General features: G+C 36.8%; 1 protein-coding gene across 2 annotated transcripts in view; it reads left to right on the top strand.

Annotated features, from left to right (window-relative positions):
- The window catches only part of LOC128649323 (cytochrome P450 2J4), a 103,735-nt gene that overhangs the window by 28,586 nt on the left and 60,771 nt on the right, over window positions 1-14,378 (top strand). For both annotated transcript variants that reach the window (XM_053702532.1, XM_053702533.1), the window contains exon 4: window positions 1,475-1,635. In XM_053702532.1, the coding sequence (XP_053558507.1) occupies window positions 1,475-1,635 (161 nt within the window). The remainder of the gene's footprint in view (window positions 1-1,474; window positions 1,636-14,378) is intronic.

Here is a 14,378-nt window from a genome sequence, read left to right on the forward strand (position 1 = left end):
CAGACCCCTCACTCCCTTTGAGACACTATACACATCACCCTCAATGACTAGATCCCACATCTCCATTATATACAAATTACTTAGGGGCTCCTTTCCAGCTAAGAAACCCTCTTATATATCAAAATGGGAGAGAGAATTAGATATCACCCTCTCTGAGACGCAATGCAGTCACATTTTTGTAGAAACCAAAAAATCATCCCTCTCCCTGGTGTTTGCTGAAATGAACTATAAGCTGTTATCAAGATGGTACATGACCCCGCAGCGACTACATGGCATCTTTCCAAATTCTTCCCCTAATTGTTGGAGGCATTGCGGAGGACCAGGAACCCTATCCCATATTTGGTGGCTATGCCCCCACATGAAGTCATTTTGGATAGACATCGCAAAATGTATAAACACAGTCTTGGGGCTAGACATTGTACTTCCCCCCGGATAGTCCTACTACAAGACACCCCCCCATCCACTGCTTATACCGTAAACACCTATTTCGTTGTCTACTCAATTGCGCTAAGCCTCTTATACCCAGATATTGGAAGTCTACAGTGATCCCTACTCTTCCGATGTTGCTTAGGGAGGTAGAACATATCTTAGCAATGGAGCAGACACATTTCACTTTTGTGGGTAGACAGGATTTTATAGCAGACATTATGTTCATTTGGGATCAGGGTAAACGTTCATTATAAGGTACAGGACTAACTAACACAGGAACACTGTGCTTACTTGAAATAGACTAAATCACAAAGGGAATAACCCCCGTCATATTAGATAAGAGGTGATGGAAGGCCATAGACATTTAGAGAAGAACAATTGCTGAATTAGAGATCGATATCAGTGGTGGTAATTGCTTTTTCTATCTGTTCTTTTGTGTCACCAATACGATGTATAATGAGACATGACAAGTTTGTATTTATCTGCATTTATAATTTTTGATTTTCTTTACTTTCCAATCCTTTCTTTTGTTTATTTGGTCTTTTTCTCTGTACTCATGTTTGAAAAATTGTTGAAAACTTTAATAAAAACAGTTGATTTAAAAAAAAAAAAACCCAACATCCAGAGCTCCTTTTCGCACCAGATACAGTGCCTCTTTCCTGGGATCAACTCTAGACTCTTGTTAGGAGTTTCAAAAGCTGTACTGCCCACTTCATAGATTTAGTAAGAATGAGATCACATCACTCTTATTTGAGACCATGGATACTGCATTATACATAAAATAAAAAATAAGATATTTTTCTGTAAGAAAAGGGTTATATCAACCCTGAACACAGAGCTTTGTAATACATTTCCTCTTTACTTTGATTAAAATATATAACATACATTTTGCAAATACATTTTCAGTTTCATCTGTCCATGTCTTTTTAGCTTTTAAATAAATACGGTTTATAACAACAACAAAAAAGTATTTAGTAATAAATTTACAATATGTCATGCAAAGGAATGTACTCTGACTGCATTTTTTATTTATCATCATCATCAGGCAAAGCAATGGACCCCTCTAATCTCATCACCCACTCTGTTTCCAATGTGATTTCTAATACAGTCTTTGGGCATCGTTTCTCCATTGATGATATGACTTTCCAGAAACTAGTTGAAGGCAACCACTACCTAACTAAAATCTTGGGCTCAGCATGGGGAAGGGTAAGATATAAAATGTATTTATATTTATAAACTTATGTGTGTATAATGGGTAAAACTTGTGTGTGCATAATGGATAAAACTCCCTTATTAAACTTTTTTCATATATTATTTATATATATATATATATATATATATATATATATATATATACAGTATAATAAATATATATATATATATATATGCATACAGTATAATAAATAAATATATATATATATATATATATATATATATATATATATACGTGTGTGTGTGTGTTTGTGTGCATAATGGATAAAACTCACTTATTAAATTTCTTTTCCTATACATATATATATATATATGTGTGTGTGTGTGTGTATATATATATATATATATATATATATATATACACACACACACACACATTGATTGGAATAGCCGTGTTAGTCAAGTGATTTAGATAAAAAAAATAACAAGTGTATTGCATTGAGCAAAGGAAGGAATACTTTCGAAAGCTTGTAAACTTATAAATGTATAGTTAGTCCAATAAAAAAATATCATTGCTCAATGCAATACTCTTGTTATTTTGTGTTTTATATATATATATATATATATATATATATATATATATATATATATATATATATATATATATATAAACATAATTTATGTAAGAACTTACCTGATAAATTAATTTCTTTCTTAATGGTAAGAGTCCATGAGCTAGTGATGTATAGGATATACATTCCTATCAGAAGGGGGCAAATTTTCCCAAACTTCAAATGCCTATAAATACACCTCCCACCACACATATATTTCAGTTTAATGTATAGCCAAGTAGTGACGTGTAAAAAGGAGTAAAAAAGCATACAAAAAAGAGGAAATGGAAAATAATATTGTGCTTTTAAAAAAAAACAGGGTGGGCCTCATGGACTCTTACCATTATGAAAGAAATTAATTTATCAGGTAAGTTTTTACATAAATGATGTTTTCTTTCATGTAAATGGCAAGAGTCCATGAGCTAGTGACGTATGGGATTAAATACCCAAGATGTGGAAGTCCACAGAAGAGTCACTAGAGAGGGAGGGATAAAATAAAAACAGCTATTTCCGCTGAGAAATGAAATCCTCAAAATAAGTTCTTATAAACAGAAGAATCAAACTGAGACAGCTGCCTGAAGAACTTTTCTACCAAAGACTGCTTCAGAAGAAGCAAATACATCAAAATGGAAAAAATATGGTAAATGTATGCAAAAAAGACCAAGTTGCTGCTTTGCAAATCAACTGAAGCTTCATTCTTAAAAGCCAATGAAGTGGCAACTGATCTAGTAGAATGAGCCGTAATTCTATGAGGCCGAGACTGTCCCGCCTCCAAATAAGCCTTGTGAATCAAAAGCTTTAACCAAGATGCCAAAGAAATGGCAGAGGCTTTCTGACCTTTCCTAGAACCAGAAAATACAACAAATAGACTAGAAGTCTTCCTGAACTCCTTAGTAGCCTCCACATAGTATTTCAAAGCTCTTACCACATCCAAAGAATGTAACGATTTCTCAAGGGAATTCTTAGGATTCAGACACAAAGAAGGAACAATAATTTCCCTACTAATGTTGTTATAATTCCGAACCTTTGGAAGAAATTTAAACGAAGTCCGCAAAACAGCTTTATCCTGATGAAAAATTAGAAAAGGAGACTCACAAGAGAGAGCAGACAATTCAGAAACTCTTCTAGCAGAAGGGATAGCCAAAAGGAACAAAACTTTCCAAGAAAGTAGTTTAATATCCAAAGAATGCATAGGCTCAAAAGCAGGAGCCTGCAAAGCCTTCAAAACCAAATTAAGACTCCATGGAGGAGAAAGACTTAAAGGGACATAAAACCCAAATTTTTCTTTCATGATTTAGAAAGTACATGCAATTTTAAACAACTTTATAATTTACTTCTGTTATCTAATTTGCTTCATTCTCTTGATATCCTTTGCTGAATAGCATATCTAGATAGGCTTAGTGGCTGCTGATTGGTGGTTGCACATAGATGACTTGTGTGATTGGCTCACCCATGTGCATTGTTATTACTTCAACAAAGATATCTAAAGAATGAAGCAAATTAGATAATAGAAGTAAATTGGAATGTTGTTTAAAATTGTTTTCTCTACTTTAATCGTGAAAGAAAAATTGTGGGTTTAGTGTCCCTTTAATAACAGGCTTGATATGGACCAAAGCCTGAACAAAACAGTGAATATCAGGAAGTTTAGCAATCTTTCTATAAAATAAAACAGAAAGAGCAGAGATTTGTCCCTTCAAAGTACTTGCACACAAACCTTTATCCAAACCATCCTGAAGAAACTGTAAAATTCTAGGAATTCTAAAAGAATGCCAAGAGAATTTATGAGAACACCATGAAATATAGGTTTTCCACACCCGATAATAAATGTTCCTTGAAACAGACTTACGAGCCTGCAACATCGTATTGATCACTGAGTCAAAGAAACCTCTATGACTAAGCACTAAACGTTCAATTTCCATACCTTCAAATTTAGTGATTTGAGATCCTGATGGAAAAATGGCCTTGAGACAGAAGATCTGACCTTAAAGGAAGTGACCAAGGTTGGCAACTGGACATCCGGACAAGATCCGCATACCAAAACATGTGAGGCCATGCTGGTGCTATCAGAAACACATGCAATTGTTCCATTATGATCTTGGAGATCACCCTTGGAAGAAGAACTAGAGGAAGAAAAATATAACGGCTAGATTTGGAGTTTGGCGGTAGCCGTGAAAACCAGCGTTAGAGGCTCCTAACGCTGGTTTTAGGCTACCGCCGGTATTTGGAGTCAGTCAGGAAAGGGTCTAACGCTCACTTTCCAGCCGCGACTTTTCCATACCGCAGATCCCCTTACGTCAATTGCGTATCCTATCTTTTCAATGGGATCTTTCTAACTCCGGTATTTAGAGTCGTGTCTGGAGTGAGCGTTAGAAATCTAACGACCAAACTCCAGCCGCAGAAAAAAGTCAGTAGTTAAGAGCTTTTTGGGCTAACGCCGGTTTATAAAGCTCTTAACTACTGTGCTCTAAAGTATTAATGAATTAATGAAATAATCCAAGAGCGCCAACTAGAGGCAAAGGAAGATTCTAACAGAAAAGTAAATATCAGTCAAAACATTTATTTAAACATATAGTAAAACCATGGATCCATGTAACATATACTAAAATGAGATACAGTAAAAACATATAGTTAAAAATACATAATCGGTACAGTAGAAGATACAATAAAAATACAATATTCGACAGATTAATATCACCAATTCCGGGGATAAACAGAATAAGAGTCACATTAAATGATCTCTTAGGGAGAAAAAAAGTTTCTAAAAAAGTGTCCAAAGGAATTGTGGTGCAATTCCTAGTTGTAACTGTCAAGTCCAGAAATCCAGTGAAAAATCCAGTGGAAAAAAACAGTGATAAAAAATCAAGTAAAAGAAAATAGTATATATAAAATCCAATTTATAAATTAAAATAATCCAAGTGTATATATAAAAGTGTAATATGAACGGGGGATCCCCTTAACACTGGTGATAAGTGTAAAAATGTGTAAAATTGTGTAAAAGTGTCTGAAAAAATGAAAAAATGAAAAAAGTAAAAAAATAAAAAATAGGTAAAAAATATTACTAAAATAAAATCCAAGTGATACTCAGTGAGAAAAATATAGTGATTATTAGTGAATGATCCTCTTTATAAATTTCTCCATATGAGTGATGATAATGGACTTTTATGTGCTAGATGACTTTGCTTGGTCTTTGCAATGTAAACTTCGGTTATCCCTGTAATTTAAAAAAACAACAACATAGTGCAATAACGTTTTAACATATGAAAAAATATGAAATAATGCTCACCAAATTTGTCAACGCGTTTCGGCCTCTATAAAAGGCCTTTCTCAAGACTAACTAAAGGTGAGTATTGGTGGCTCTATTTGTATATATCAACAGCCAATGAATTACCATTTTTTTTTGGCGCCAAAAAACGGTTTTGGCGCTAAAAAAACGGAAGTTCTATTACTGTTATGCTTCTGTTTTTAGGTAATATTTTTACATGCCTAATTGATCAGTATATTCTTTACTGATCACTATTGTTCCATTGTTTAGAAAAGAAAAGTTCTATCACACTAAATCTTTAGAAATATACATTGCCGATCGCTCAGTTTATAAACTCGTGAGCGTCGGACCGGAAGTGACGTCATGTTTGTTTACTTCCGATTATTTGTACTTCCGGTTACGTTATTTCTATGGCAGTTTGGCAAATAGCGATATTCGTAATAGGGGCATTTGTGCTGTATATGGAAATCCCACATAAACATATTCGACAAGTGTAAGCTCCATGCAAGGTGGTCATATTTAGGGTATATATATAATATGAGCAATATTCAAAATACAGTGGGTAACACTCTTAAAATACTTAAACATAATGCATAATAAAATTAATGACAATCCCAAAATGGATAATAATCTTAAAGTTGATAACGATCTTAAAAATCTTAAAAAACATTTTTACTACTTTGGACTGTAGTAAATATACAGATTAAAAGAAGTGTAAAATTAGTGTAAAAATGATAAACTTTGGTCATAAAATTATGGAGCATGGAGCTTACACTTGTCGAATATGTTTATGTGGGATTTCCATATACAGCACAAATGCCCCTATTACGAATATCGCTATTTGCCAAACTGCCATAGAAATAACGTAACCGGAAGTACAAATAACCGGAAGTAAACAAACATGACGTCACTTCCGGTCCGACGCTCACGAGTTTATAAACTGAGCGATCGGAAATGTATATTTCTAAAGATTTAGTGTGATAGAACTTTTCTTTTCTAAACAATGGAACAATAGTGATCAGTAAAGAATATACTGATCAATAGGGCATGTAAAAATATTACCTAAAAACGGAAGCATAACAGTAATAGAACTTCAGGTTTTTTAGCGCCAAAACCGTTTTTTGGCGCCAAAACGATGGTAATTCATTGGCTGTTGATATATACAAATAGAGCCACCAATACTCACCTTTAGTTAGTCTTGAGAAAGGCCTTTTATAGAGGCTGAAACGCGTTGACAAATTTGGTGAGCATTATTTCATATTTTTTCATATGTTAAAACGTTATTGCACTATGTTGTTGTTTTTTTAAATTACAGGGATAACTGAAGTTTACATTGCAAAGACCAAGCAAAGTCATCTAGCACATAAAAGTCCATTATCATCACTCATATGGAGAAATTTATAAAGAGGATCATTCACTAATAATCACTATATTTTTCTCACTGAGTATCACTTGGATTTTATTTTAGTAATATTTTTTACCTATTTTTTATTTTTTTACTTTTTTACTTTTTTCAGACACTTTTACACAATTTTACACATTTTTACACTTATCACCAGTGTTAAGGGGATCCCCCGTTCATATTACACTTTTATATATACACTTGGATTATTTTAATTTATAAATTGGATTTTATATATACTATTTTCTTTTACTTGATTTTTTATCACTGTTTTTTTCCACTGGATTTTTCACTGGATTTCTGGACTTGACAGTTACAACTAGGAATTGCACCACAATTCCTTTGGACACTTTTTTAGAAACTTTTTTTCTCCCTAAGAGATCATTTAATGTGACTCTTATTCTGTTTATCCCCGGAATTGGTGATATTAATCTGTCGAATATTGTATTTTTATTGTATCTTCTACTGTACCGATTATGTATTTTTAACTATATGTTTTTACCGTATCTCATTTTAGTATATGTTACATGGATCCATGGTTTTACTATATGTTTAAATAAATGTTTTGACTGTTATTTACTTTTCTGTTAGAATCTTCCTTTGCCTCTAGTTGGCGCTCTTGGATTATTTCATTAATTCTCTGTAATCTTATCAGGGTAAGCTAGATACCTTTTTATCCAGGAGCTGTGAGGAAGCAGGTTGAGCACTGTCAGATTTTTTCTGTGCTCTAAAGTACACTAACACCCATAAACTACCTATGTACCCCTAAACCGAGGTCCCCCCACATCGCCGCCAATCTAATAAAAAATGTTAACCCCTAATCTGCCGACCGCTACCTACGTTATCCTTATGTACCCCTAATCTGCTGCCCCTAACACCGCCGACCCCTATATTATATTTATTAACCCCTAATCTGCCCCCCACAACGTCGCCGCCAGCTACCTACACTTATTAACCCCTAATCTGCCGACCACAAAACGCCGCCACCTACGTTATCCTTATGTACCCCTAATCTGCTGCCCCTAACACCGCCGACCCCTATATTATATTTATTAACCCCTAATCTGCCCCCCACAACTGTCGCCGCCAGCTACCTACACTTATTAACCCCTAATCTGCCGACCACAAAACGCCGCCACCTACGTTATCCTTATGTACCCCTAATCTGCTGCCCCTAACACCGCCGACCCCTATATTATATTTATTAACCCCTAATCTGCCCCCCACAACGTCGCCGCCAGCTACCTACACTTATTAACCCCTAATCTGCCGACCACAAAACGCCGCCACCTACGTTATCCTTATGTACCCCTAATCTGCTGCCCCTAACACCGCCGACCCCATATTATATTTATTAACCCCTAATCTGCCCCCCACAACGTCGCCGCCAGCTACCTACACTTATTAACCCCTAATCTGCCGACCGGAGCTCACCGCTATTCTAATACATTTTTTAACCCCTAAAGCTAATTCTAACCCTAACCCTAACACCCCCCTAAATTAAATATAATTTTATTCTAACGAAATAAATTAACTCTTATTAAATAACTTATTCCTATTTAAAGCTAAATACTTACCTGTAAAATAAACCCTAATATAGCTACAATATAAATTATAATTACATTGTAGCTATTTTAGGATTAATATTTATTTTACAGGCAACTTTGTAATTATTTTAACCAGGTACAATAGCTATTAAATAGTTAATAACTATTTAATAGTTACCTAGTTAAAATAATAACAAAATCACCTGTAAAATAAATCCTAACCTAAGTTACAATTAAACCTAACACTACACTATCAATAAATTAATTAAATAAAATACCTACAATTACCTACAATTAAACCTAACACTACACTATCAATAAATTAATTAAATACAATATCTACAAATAAATACAATTAAATAAACTAACTAAAGTACAAAAAATAAAAAAGAACTAAGTTACAAAAAATAAAAAAATATTTACAAACATAAGAAAAATCTTACAACAATTTTAAACTAATTACACCTACTCTAAGCCCCCTAATAAAATAACAAAGACCCCCAAAATAAAAAAATGCCCTACCCTATTCTAAATTACTAAAGTTCAAAGCTCTTTTACCTTACCAGCCCTGAACAGGGCCCTTTGCGGGGCATGCCCCAAAGAATTCAGCTCTTTTGCCTGTAAAAAAAAAAAAAACATACAATACCCCCCCCAACATTACAACCCACCACCCACATACCCCTAATCTAACCCAAACCCCCCTTAAATAAACCTAACACTAAGCCCCTGAAGATCTTCCTACCTTATCTTCACCTCACCGGGTATCACCGATCGGTCCTCCGAAGTCTTGATCCAAGCCCAAGCGGGGGGCTGAAGAGTGATGTCCATCCTCGGGCTGAAGTCTGGATCCAAGCGGCGGCTGAAGAAATCCATCATCGGGCAGCCAATCCATCATCCAATCAGCCAATCAGATTGAGCTCGCATTCTATTGGATGTTCCGATCAGCCAATAGAATGCGAGCTCAATCTGATTGGCTGATCGTATCAGCCAATCGGATTGAACTTGATTCTGATTGGCTGATTCCATCAGCCAATCAGAATATTCCTACCTTAATTCCGATTGGCTGATAGAATCCTATCAGCCAATCGGAATTCGAGGGACACCATCTTGGATGACGTCCCTTAAAGGAACCGTCATTCGTCGTCTAGCCGTCGGTTGAAGAGGATGTTCCGCGTCGGCTTGGAAGAAGATGGCTCCGCTCCGCTCCAGAAGAAAGAAGATTGAAGATGCGGCTTGATAGAAGACTTCATCCCGATGATGGACTTCCGACTTCAGCCCGATGATGGATTTCTTCAGCTGCCGCTTGGATCCAGACTTCAGCCCGAGGATGGACATCACTCTTCAGCCCCCGCTTGGGCTTGGATCAAGACTCTGGATCGATCGGTGAACCTGGTATGGTGAAGATAAGGTAGGAAGATCTTCAGGGGCTTAGTGTTAGGTTTATTTAAGGGGGGGTTTGGGTTAGATTAGGGGTATGTGGGTGGTGGGTTGTAATGTTGGGGGGGGTATTGTATGTGTTTTTTTTTACAGGCAAAAGAGCTGAATTTCTTGGGGCATGCCCCGCAAAGGGCCCTGTTCAGGGCTGGTAAGGTAAAAGAGCTTTGAACTTTAGTAATTTAGAATAGGGTATGGCATTTTTTTTATTTTGGGGGGCTTTGTTATTTTATTAGGGGGCTTAGAGTAGGTGTAATTAGTTTAAAATTGTTGTAATTTTTTCCTTATGTTTGTAAATATTTTTTTATTTTTTGTACTTTAGTTAGTTTATTTAATTGTATTTATTTGTAGATATGGTATTTAATTAATTTATTGATAGTGTAGTGTTAGGTTTAATTGTAGGTAATTGTAGGTATTTTATTTAATTAATTTATTGATAGTGTAGTGTTAGGTTTAATTGTAACTTAGGTTAGGATTTATTTTACAGGTGATTTTGTTATTATTTTAACTAGGTAACTATTAAATAGTTCTTAACTATTTAATAGCTATTGTACCTGGTTAAAATAATTACAAAGTTGCCTGTAAAATAAATATTAATCCTAAAATAGCTACAATGTAATTATTCGTTATATTGTAGCTATATTAGGGTTTATTTTACAGGTAAGTATTTATCTTTAAATAGGAATAATTTATTTAATAAGAGTTAATTAATTTCATTAGATTGAAATTATATTTAATTTAGGGGGTGTTAGTGTTAGGGTTAGACTTAGCTTTAGGGGTTAATACATTTATTAGAATAGCGGTGAGCTCAAGTCGGCAGATTAGGGGTTAATGTTTGAAGTTAGGTGTCGGCGATGTTAGGGAGGGCAGATTAGGGGTTAATACTATTTATTATAGGGTTAGTGAGGCGGATTAGGGGTTAATAACTTTATTATAATAGCGGTGCGGTCCGCTCGGCAGATTAGGGGTTAATTATTGTAGGTAGGTAGCGGCGACGTTGTGGGGGGCAGATTAGGGGTTAATAAATATAATATAGGGGTCGGCGGTGTTAGGGCAGCAGATTAGGGGTACATAGGGATAATGTAAGTAGCGGCGGTTTACAGAGCGGCAGATTAGGGGTTAATAATAATATGCAGGGGTCAGCGATAGCGGGGGCGGCAGAATAGGGGTTAATAAGTGTAAGGTTAGTGGTGTTTAGACTCGGGGTACATGTTAGAGTGTTAGGTGCAGACGTAGGAAGTGTTTCCCCATAGGAAACAATGGGGCTGCGTTAGGAGCTGAACGCGGCTTTTTTGCAGGTGTTAGGTTTTTTTCAGCTCAAACAGCCCCATTGTTTTCTATGGGGGAATCGTGCACGAGCACGTTTTTTAAGCTGGCCGCGTCCGTAAGCAACTCTGGTATCGAGAGTTGCAGTGGTGTTAAATATGCCTGTACGCTCCCTTTTTGGAGCCTAACGCAGCCATTCTGTGGACTCTCAATACCAGAGTTATTTTAAAGGTGCGGCCAGAAAAAAGCCAGCGTTAGCTACGCGGGTCGTTACCGACAAAACTCTAAATCTAGCCGTAAGTAAGTTGGTAAGACTAAGAAACTGCTAACGCATCCACCATCTCCGCCTGAGGTGATTGACATATGCCACAGTTGTGATAGTCTGTCTGAAAGCGAATGAAAAGTTCTCTCTTTAATAGAGGCCAAGCCTGAAGAGCCCTGAAAATAGCACAGAGTTCTAAGATATTAATTGGAAACCTCGCCTCTAGAGGATTCTAAACCCCTTGTGCTGTCAGAGACCCCCAGACAGCTCCCCAACCTGAATAACTTGCATCTGTTGAGACTAAAGTCCAGAAAGGACGAACAAAAGAGGCCCCTTGAATAATTCGATGATGGTCTAACCACCAAGTCAGAGAGAGTAGAATGCTGGGATTTAACCCCTTAATGACCGGACCATTTTTCAATTTTCTTACCCTTAATGACAATGGCTATTTTTACATTTCTGCAGTGTTTGTGTTTAGCTGTAATTTTCCTCTTACTCATTTACTGTACCCATACATATTATATACCGTTTTTCTCGCCATTAAATGGACTTTCTAAGGATACCATTATTTTCATCATATCTTATAATTTCCTATAAAAAAAAATATAAAATATGAGGAAAAAATTGAAAAAAAACACACTTTTTCTAACTTTGACCCCCAAAATCTGTTACACATCTACAATCACCAAAAAACACCCATGCTAAATAGTTTCTAAATTTTGTCCTGAGTTTAGAAATACCCAATGTTTACATGTTCTTTACTTTTTTTGCAAGTTATAGGGCCATAAATACAAGTAGCACTTTGCTATTTCCAAACAACTTTTTTTCAAAATTAGCGCTAGTTACATTGGAACCCTGATATCTGTCAGGAATACCTGAATATCCCTTGACATGTATATATTTTTTTTTAGAAGACAACCCAAAGTATTGATCTAGGCCCATTTTGGTATATTTCATGCCACCATTTCACCGCCAAATGTCATCAAATAAAAAAAAAGTTCACTTTTTCACAAATTTTGTCACAAACTTTAGGTTTCCCACTGAAATTATTTACAAACAGCTTCTGCAATTAAGGCACAAATGGTTGTAAATGCTTCTTTGGGATCCCCTTTGTTCAGAAATAGCAGACTTATATGGCTTTGTGGTTGCTTTTTGGTAAGTAGAAGGCCGCTAAATGCTGCTGCGCACCACACGTAAATTATGCCCAGCAGTTAAGGGGTTAAATTAGGTAGCTTGTAGGGAGCTTGCAGGGTTAATTTTAGCTTTAGGGTAGAGATCAGCCTCCCACCTGACACATCCCACCCCCTGATCCCTCCCAAACAGTTCTCTTCCCTCCCCCACCCCACAATTGTCCCCGCCATCTTAAGTACTGGCAGAAAGTCTGCCAGTACTAAATAAAAGGAGTTTTTATTTTTTTTAATAAAAAAAAATAAAATGTTTTAGCTGTGATGGACTCCTGCCTTAGCCCCAACCTCCATGATCCCCCCCCCAGCAATCTAACCCTCTCCCCTACCTAATTGCCGCCATCTTGGGTACTGGCAGCTGTCTGCCAGTACCCAATTTGCCCCCCAAAAAAGTGTTTTTAATTATTTTTTATTACTAATTTATTTTTTTCTGTAGTGTAGCAGACCCCACAATACCCCAACCCCCTCCCCCTCCCAGATCCTCATATATATATATTTCCCCCCCTCTTCCCACTCATTGGTGTCAGTGTGGGTAGGTGATCGCGGGCGTGCGCGCGCACCCGCACGCGCACGCGCGCCCCCGCACGCTCCCGGCACCCGGCGTGCACATTGCACTAACAGGAGCCGGATGCCGGGTAGCGATGGGCCGCCCACCCGCCTCCCAGTTGCGCTCCCACCCACCAACGAACCGGCCGCATCGCTACCGGTGCAGAGAGGGCCACAGAGTGGCTCTCTCTGCATCGGATGCTTTCTAAGGGTATTGCAGGATGCCTCAATATCGAGGCATCACTGCAATACCCTGAGAGCTGCTGGAAGCGATTGCGATCGCTTCCAGCACTCTCTTAGACAAGTGACGTACCAGGTACGTCCATTGTCACTAACTGCAAGTTTTTGCAGGACGTACCTGGTACGTCACTTGTCATTAAGGGGTTAAAGGGACACTGAACCCAATTTTTTTTTCTTTCGTGATTCAGATAAAGCATGCAATTTTAAGCAACTTTCTAATTTACTCCTATTATCATTTTTTCTTCATTCTCTTGCTATCTTTATTTGAAAAAGAAGGCATCTAAGTTTTTTTTGTTCAGAACTCTGGACAGCACTTTTTATTGGTGGATGAATTTATCCACCAATCAGCAAGGACAACCCAGGTTGTTCACCAAAAATGGGCCGGCATCTAAACTTACATTCCTGCATTTCAAATAAAGATACCAAGAGAATGAAGAAAATTAGATAATAGGAGTAAATTAGAAAGTTGCTTACAATTTCATGCTCTATCTGAATCACAAAAGAAAAAAATTGGGTTCAGTGTCCCTTTAAGAATATCTATTATGCTATCCAAGTATAATCCCTGCACCATTGATTCAGCATGCAAAGCTACAGAGGTCTCATATGAAAACGAGCAAAGGGGATCGTGCCCGATGCTGCAGTCATGAGACCTAAAACTTCCATGCACATAGCCACTGAAGGGAATGATCGAGACTGAAGGTTTCGACAGGCTGAAACCAATTTCATTTGTCTCTTGTCTGTTAAAGACAGAGTCATGGACACTGAATCTATCTGGAAACCTAAAAGGTGACCCTTGTCTGAGGAATCAAGAAACTCTTTTGGTAAATTGATCCTCCAATCATGTCTTTGAAGAAACAACACTAGTTGATTTGTGTGAGATTCTGCTAAATGAAAAGATTGAGCCAGTACCAAGATATCGTCCAAATAAGGAAAAACTGCAATACCCTGCTCTATTATTACAGATAGAAGGACACCGAGAAACTTTGAAAAGATTCTTGGAGCTGTTGCTGGGCCAAATGGAAAAGCGACAAATTGGTAATGCT

This window comes from Bombina bombina, chromosome 2 (assembly GCF_027579735.1).
Source record: "Bombina bombina isolate aBomBom1 chromosome 2, aBomBom1.pri, whole genome shotgun sequence".
NCBI lineage: Eukaryota > Metazoa > Chordata > Amphibia > Anura > Bombinatoridae > Bombina > Bombina bombina.